At 32.1% G+C, this 7,207-nt stretch overlaps 3 protein-coding genes across 7 annotated transcripts; 2 read left to right on the forward strand and 1 right to left on the reverse strand.

Moving 5' to 3' along the window:
* Positions 1–398: 398 nt before the first annotated feature.
* On the forward strand, positions 399–2,314 carry Tfam (mitochondrial transcription factor A). Its single transcript, XM_078189145.1, has 4 exons — positions 399–685; positions 772–1,144; positions 1,296–1,394; positions 1,466–2,314. Exons 1-4 carry the CDS (start codon positions 549–551, stop codon positions 1,673–1,675), a joined length of 819 nt encoding a protein of 272 aa, XP_078045271.1. The 5' UTR covers positions 399–548; the 3' UTR covers positions 1,676–2,314.
* Positions 2,004–3,919, reverse strand: LOC144474375 (uncharacterized). 5 transcript variants are annotated; one of them, XM_078189150.1, is made up of 5 exons: positions 3,772–3,919; positions 3,041–3,207; positions 2,680–2,745; positions 2,354–2,598; positions 2,004–2,273 (listed from the first exon to the last, which is right to left on the reverse strand). In XM_078189150.1, exons 2-5 carry the CDS (start codon positions 3,147–3,149, stop codon positions 2,004–2,006), a joined length of 690 nt encoding a protein of 229 aa, XP_078045276.1. In that variant the 5' UTR covers positions 3,150–3,207; positions 3,772–3,919. The 5 variants fall into 5 exon arrangements, with proteins under 5 accessions (XP_078045276.1, XP_078045272.1, XP_078045277.1 ...); XM_078189146.1 differs by having other exon boundaries at positions 3,041–3,646; positions 3,772–3,909; XM_078189151.1 differs by lacking the exon at positions 3,772–3,919 and adding an exon at positions 3,323–3,730.
* A 26-nt stretch (positions 3,920–3,945) lies between these two features.
* Positions 3,946–6,956, forward strand: Wds (WD repeat-containing protein wds). The gene is made up of 8 exons (XM_078189144.1): positions 3,946–4,605; positions 4,764–4,860; positions 4,942–5,105; positions 5,204–5,293; positions 5,507–5,646; positions 5,754–5,985; positions 6,071–6,158; positions 6,248–6,956. Exons 1-8 carry the CDS (start codon positions 4,513–4,515, stop codon positions 6,346–6,348), a joined length of 1,005 nt encoding a protein of 334 aa, XP_078045270.1. The 5' UTR covers positions 3,946–4,512; the 3' UTR covers positions 6,349–6,956.
* Positions 6,957–7,207: the final 251 nt, after the last annotated feature.

Consider the following 7,207-nt stretch of genomic DNA (forward strand, 5'->3'; position numbering starts at 1 on the left):
CAGTATCAATATTTCGAATATCGATATTATTCAAGACCAATATCGTCAATTTGTATCAAAATATTTAATGTGACGTTACATACTACAAATAGGTTTCTAGATAAACCTGTCTTATTAATAAATAAATTTATATACGAGTTAAATAATATTATTTACTGAAGCTGTTTGAAGTAACATTAACCAATGAGAGATGAGCTCAATAATATGGATGTGGAAAAAAATTCGGACATTTCGTCATATCAGGACAGTAATTATATTATAACTCAAGATTTGGCAAAACTATCCGGCTGCGGAACGTGCCGTTAGCGTGAATAGAAGTAGAAATTGTTTCGTTTCGATTGGCGATGATTCAATGAACGCGCATGTTGTTACAGGAAAGAGGAAGACGAGCAGGCTTCGTCTCTGATGTATGTATATTCAATGACCAAGTGTGTAAGAAGTAAATATAATAACTGATAATAATTTTGGCTCGTAATTAATTTGTATTCGTGCAGCATTGTACAGGAAATAGTCGTAATCAACCGTTCGAGCAACATGCAAATACATACATGAGAACAATAAACATACAAAATATCATAGAAAACAATAACTTTAAAATAATAATATTGGTTAAGAATCTATTTACAATGGCAGGTTTGGGGAGATTTATACCATCCGTCAATCCAAGAAGCTTTTTATACCCAAGGTACCATGGTCTACGATATATTATGTAATACAGTACAACAATCTAAAATAATTATTTCTTTAAATATTGCTTATTTACTATTTTAGAAACTGCTTCGTGAAAATCTCCCAAATTAACTCAAAGCCTGCAGAACCAGAAGAACCAACAGTTCAACTTCCAAACAAACCAAAAAAACCATTAACTTCATTTCTTTTGTTCACAAGCACCGTTAGATCAAAGTTATTGAAAACCAATCCTGAAATAAAACCATACGAAATAATCAAAATAGCTTCCCAAGAATGGGCCAATTTAGATCCTGCTGTTAAAGAAAATTTTAAACATCAATATGACGAGAGTTACAAACAATATGCTGTTGACATAAAACAATATAACGAGTCATTAACTGACCAACAAAAATTGTTATTAATTGAACTGAAAGAGAAGTCTAAACAGAAATCTGCTTCAATGGATATGAAACGGGTAAATATACTGATATACATAACATTATCTGTTCAGTTATTATCTATTCAAGTGTTTTGTTTTCAATCTAGAATACCCTGTATATTTAATTCTTTTTTTTTTATTGATATTGGTTGATATATTTATTGCTGATAAATAAGCATTTTTGTAGAAAAAGATATCCTTTGAGAAACCAAGAAAGCCTAGAAATGCATTTCTAATATATTTACAACACCAGAGGAGTAATAAAAACCCAGACGTGCTTCTCAAGGTATAGAAAATTTATGTATAACAAATACATGCAAAGCGTATAATAGTAATTAATTATTTAATTTTATTTAGGATTGGGTATCTGGGGTAACTAAACGATGGAGTACAATGACAAATGAAGAAAAACAAGTATATATAAATGAAGCAACGATGTTAATGGATAAATATAAGAAAGATATTGTTAGTTGGGAACGAAATATGGTTTCTTTAGGTCATCCAGAAATGTTAAGGCGTAAAACTTATAAAAACTTATATGGCTCAGTAACAGAAGATAAAAAATAAATATGATGTACGCGACATTGAAATTCATAAAGAATTATTAAATTATAAATTTTTTTTGATGAGTTTTTCTTTGCTTACAACGCGTTTGCATTGATAATATTTAAAAAAATTCATACAAATTGCATTATTTTTATGTATTTACAAATGAGCATTAGTTGAGCAGACTTATTCCTTTTCATATATATGTATATATAATACAAATATGTATTTTTTCTAAATAAGGAACTTGTACAGATATATAAACAATGTATGACACGTACTTTTATTTTCTACAAAATTTTTACAAAACTTATTTCAATAAGCGTTTGTTTACTTACAATCGACGCAATTATACATTCAGAATAGTTAGAGTGTCCGTTTTATATAGGCAGTGGAAAAAGGTATAATATATTGCGGTGAAACTAAAAATATATACAGCCAAATCCTTGATCAGCACGTTAAGTACAGTAATAAATTTTTTTAATTGATTAATGAGGTCGGGCTTAATATTACATAAGATCAAAGCAGTATATAAAAGACTACTATCTTGTGTTTCTTCTTCGCTTATGCACTTATACAAACGCGTCAGCATCATTGGAAAGTATGGTATAATTACAGTCTAAAATATTTAAATAAATATATTATTTTCTTATTACTGAATTACTATATTTGATTTTCCTTACGAGAATAAGCAATTACCTTTCCAAATAAGTAATCCAGTTTTAATGCTAGCAGTATGTTGATAATAAAAGCTAGTAATATGTAACTTACACGATTTATTACCACTAAAGGAGTTGAAAAATATGTTCGTGTAAGAGTACCATTAACAGTTTCAGTCTCTCTTCCAGTATCTTTATATTTATCTTTTGGAGGGATCAACATACTACTATAAACATTGTCCGACTGAAAAATATTTGTATTCTTAATTCCATCATAGCATGTTTCTATAATCATACAATAAAATGATTAATACAATTATTCTATATAAAAAGATACATTCGATGTACGAATTTCTAATATTTTACCATTTATATTTTGTTGCAATTCCTCTTGCATTCCTCTATAGATAAATGAAGTTTGACTAGACGTATCTAAGTAGAAAATTGAAGTTATCGTGTAATGTTAGTAACGTTTAACATAAATTACTTCCTCCAAATTGTAAGCATTTACATTTTTGATTTGAATATTCATTATGCTCCCATAAATAGCTGAACTTTTATAAATTGTAATTCTTTGCAAACCAAAGGTCTTAGAATTAAAAAGATACTAAAGTTTGTTAGCATTACTATTTAAAGAGCAATCACATAAATTTGCAACTCACAATAGTTTTAACCTATTTTCTTGTTTTCTTTTCTTAATGGTTTATAGATAAAAAATATTATTTACCTTCTGGTTTAGCATTGCCATTTAAAGCGGTAATTTTTAACAAACGTTTCTCTGAGTTTTCTAAAATTCGTCTCCTCCTTGCTTCTCGCTTCGCATTGATATCACCCATGTTTTTCTGTGTGTATTTCCATCAGTGTATTATTACAGGTTAGAATTTATACGTTTCCCTAGACAATAATAATAATAATGTATTTACCAATTGTTATTTTTTTAAATGGCAGACGTGATAAAGGAATTGGGGATACGTTAAGGCACTTTCCGAACGTAAAAGATTAATCATACATGTACGTATACAAAACTTTGTTTTATAACCTTGAGCAAGTGTCAGCGCCAGTTAGTATTGTCGATGGCACTATACAAATCGACCAAATGCGAGATGTATTCTAACGTAGGTTGTTAGATCAGCCGTACGAAGCTGACTCAGCATATTAATCAAATTTAAGGAAACATAGCCCAAAGAATTGCTCTTTAATTGCCCAAAATTGTTTAATTTCCCAATCAGTTTCAATTGTACACCTATATTTTTCGAGAAATATCCAAAAACAAATTTTTGTTACGTCTAGTAACTTTTATAAGAGGCTAGTACTCTCGGCAAACACGAAATTTCTGAAATAAAACATAATGCGGGCAGTACGACCTACCAAAAGATTTTGCTCAACTTTCTACGGTCGTTAATTTTAGCAATAAACAATGAATTTCAAAGAAATAAATAAATAAACAAGTAGACTCACGCGTGCTGTTCATTGCTGCCAAATATCAAATGGCAAAAATGCTAGTTTTGGACAGTTGCGACGTTTATCAGTAGAGGCGTGCGGATCGCTATAACACTGCGAGTCACTAGCTTGCAGACTGCTGCTGCAGACCGCCACCGCCACAGATCCTCGAATGTCACGAAGGTAGCGGTTTTATTGTTTTCTGCTTATATGCATATATGTATATACGTACATTAGTATGTATATACATATACCGAGATACATATTCGCAAACAATTCAAAGTTACTACTTAATTGATGCTGATGTATCAATACATCGTATCTTCTAATAACGGAAGACGAGAAAAAAATTAAAAACATATTGTATCGATAAAGGCGGAATCACGGTTTCAGAATTTCTCACAAACTTTGAATTCTGTAGTTCGACGCTCGGTAGGCAGCAATAGTCAACAAGATGTTTCTCGATCACATGTGCATTGGTGATCCGAAGAATGTAAAACGATATATTTAATAAAGAATTCTATTCACGTTACAACCACAGAGTATTATCGGGCACATTTATTTGAAACGAATTAAATTTGGTTGTTCTAACGTGTGAAGTGGACATTGCTTCTGGCCTTTAACGAGTGTTTCGAATGGCAAAAACACCGCGAATCGTCAGTGTTTCCTCGTGCGATTTGTTGTAGCCTTCCATTCATATGTACGCATTGTGTTCTATTCCATAAATTGTTGATATATTGATCGGAACAATTAACAAAAATGGTACCGCTCGGACCATCGCCAGGACATCAAACGTCCGTTAATAATACGGCAGCTGCTCCTTCCAGCGGAACTAAGACCAGCTCAGCAGTGGTGAGGACAATGAAGCATGCACTGCTTCCTTTCAAATTCTGTTTCCTTTATCATCTATCATCGTTTTCATTTATTCGAACTCTTCTTCTATATTCTATGTTGTACCATATTATTATATTCTTTATTATATTTTGTTTTGTTTTTCTTTTATTTTTCAGAAACCAAATTATACCTTAAAGTACACTTTGGCAGGTCACACCAAAGCAGTATCATCTGTGAAATTTAGTCCCAATGGAGAATGGCTCGCAAGTTCTTGTAAATAGATATTTTTCAATTAAAATGATTCTTTGCAGCGCAATGTTAACTGAGTTAAATTTAATATTTTTTCGTTTTTAGCTGCAGACAAATTGATCAAAATATGGGGATCGTATGATGGGAAATTTGAGAAAACTATATCGGGTCACAAGCTAGGTATCTCTGATGTAGCCTGGTCCAGTGATAGCAGATTATTGGTATCTGCATCTGACGATAAAACACTGAAAATTTGGGAATTAAGTTCCGTAAGTTTGCATAAGAATTACATAGACTCCAACTGGATGATTTAAAAACTAGAATTAAATGCAATCCTTTACTTTTAATTTAATACTGTTTGTTGCAGGGCAAATGTTTAAAAACGTTAAAGGGCCATAGTAACTATGTTTTTTGTTGCAATTTTAATCCACAATCAAATCTTATAGTATCTGGTTCAGTAAGTATCTTTGTGTCTTGCTTTATACGTGCAAGCTTCTATCTGTCTGTGCATGTTCCGTACGTTTTAATAAAATAATAAATAAATAAAAGTTGCGAAACAATTGTATATAAACAGTACATAACATGTTGACATAAGGAGAAGTTTGCTCGTATAGATCGTTCATTTAATTATGATCGCTTAGGATATTGGTATTATAAAGACTATCGTTAGTTTGACGAAAGCGTTCGAATATGGGATGTGAGGACTGGAAAATGTTTGAAAACGTTACCCGCTCATTCGGATCCTGTTAGCGCGGTACATTTTAACAGGGATGGATCATTAATTGTTTCTAGTAGTTACGACGGATTATGGTGAGTATATATCTTTCAGTTTGTAAAAAAAAAAACAGTGCAAACATATGCAAACATAGTTTAAATAAATAATCGAAACTTATGCTAAACGATACTTAACTGTACAGTCGAATTTGGGATACAGCATCAGGTCAATGTTTAAAAACTTTAATAGACGATGACAACCCGCCTGTGTCGTTCGTAAAGTTTTCGCCAAATGGAAAATATATTTTAGCAGCTACGCTAGATAATACATTGAAACTTTGGGACTATAGCAAAGGGAAATGTTTGAAAACGTATACTGGTCACAAGAACGAGAAATATTGTATATTTGCAAACTTTTCTGTGACGGGAGGGAAGGTGCGTGTATTCTACATATTGTGATAATACTCGTCGTTCAACGCCTTTCATCAATTCATAAAACAATTCTTTCGGCTCTTCACAGTGGATCGTTTCGGGATCGGAAGACAACATGGTATACATCTGGAATTTACAGACCAAAGAGATAGTTCAAAAATTGCAAGGTCACACAGGTATAATAATAATTTAATAAGTTAGAAAATTCTATGTATAGAAAACTATGATGTATTTTTTTATACAACCTTTTTTTATCGATTTGCAGATGTTGTGCTGTGTACAACTTGTCATCCCACGGATAACATTATAGCTTCAGCTGCTCTTGAAAATGATAAAACTATTAAATTATGGAAAAGTGACACATAAACAGAAGAAGAGACAGGTTGTTTGCCGTGTCCAAAAGATTTGTCTCAAATGCGTTCATGCACGTTAAAAAGATATTTTCCTTTTTAGTCTTGGACGTTTTCAGAATTTTCGTTTGCAACATTGTTCGTGGTTTCGTTGGTCGAGATTTTACGATTTTACGCGATGTTACGGGATTTCTCATGACCTTACACGTCTTCCGTGTAAAATCTTGAAAAGCGGTGTATCACTTTTTACTGTCGCAGAACACAACACATAAAGTGTACATTCCAACTCATACACGTGTCTATATAGATTCGAACTAAACTACGTAAGTCGAATAGATTTAAGTTATTTGGCAATATCTTAATTTGAATTAACGGTAACGAAAAATTAATAGGACACGAGTGTAAAGCATCGTTGATAGAACTTCGTGTAAGCGAATAATTGTTACTCATGGTTTCGATATTTATTGTATAAATAATCATTGCTCCATTTCTATCATCGCATCACTTACGAACTTCTAATATTTCATCGTGTTTTTGTAGTCGGAAGCGTAGGTACACACCGAGATCCTGTGAGCATATGACATACTCTCCCTTCCCCACTTTCTACCACACTCATTCGCTCACTCACTCATAGACACTCGTGTGCGGGGCATCCACAAACTACATAGAGAAATATCTGAATTCTTACAAGTATTGTGTATAATAACTCGACTATTATACGAATGAAGAAAAAGAGTGGAAAAAGTTGAAAAAAGATGCTTGTATTGAAAACGTTTATGTGAATAAATCGAGAATAAAACATATATTTTCGTACCTGAAAGCAGCGTGTTCATTCGTCATACATTTCGATATCCTGTTACTTGCAAAGCATATTT

Source organism: Augochlora pura, chromosome 8 (assembly GCF_028453695.1).
Source record: "Augochlora pura isolate Apur16 chromosome 8, APUR_v2.2.1, whole genome shotgun sequence".
Classification (NCBI taxonomy): Eukaryota; Metazoa; Arthropoda; class Insecta; order Hymenoptera; family Halictidae; genus Augochlora; species Augochlora pura.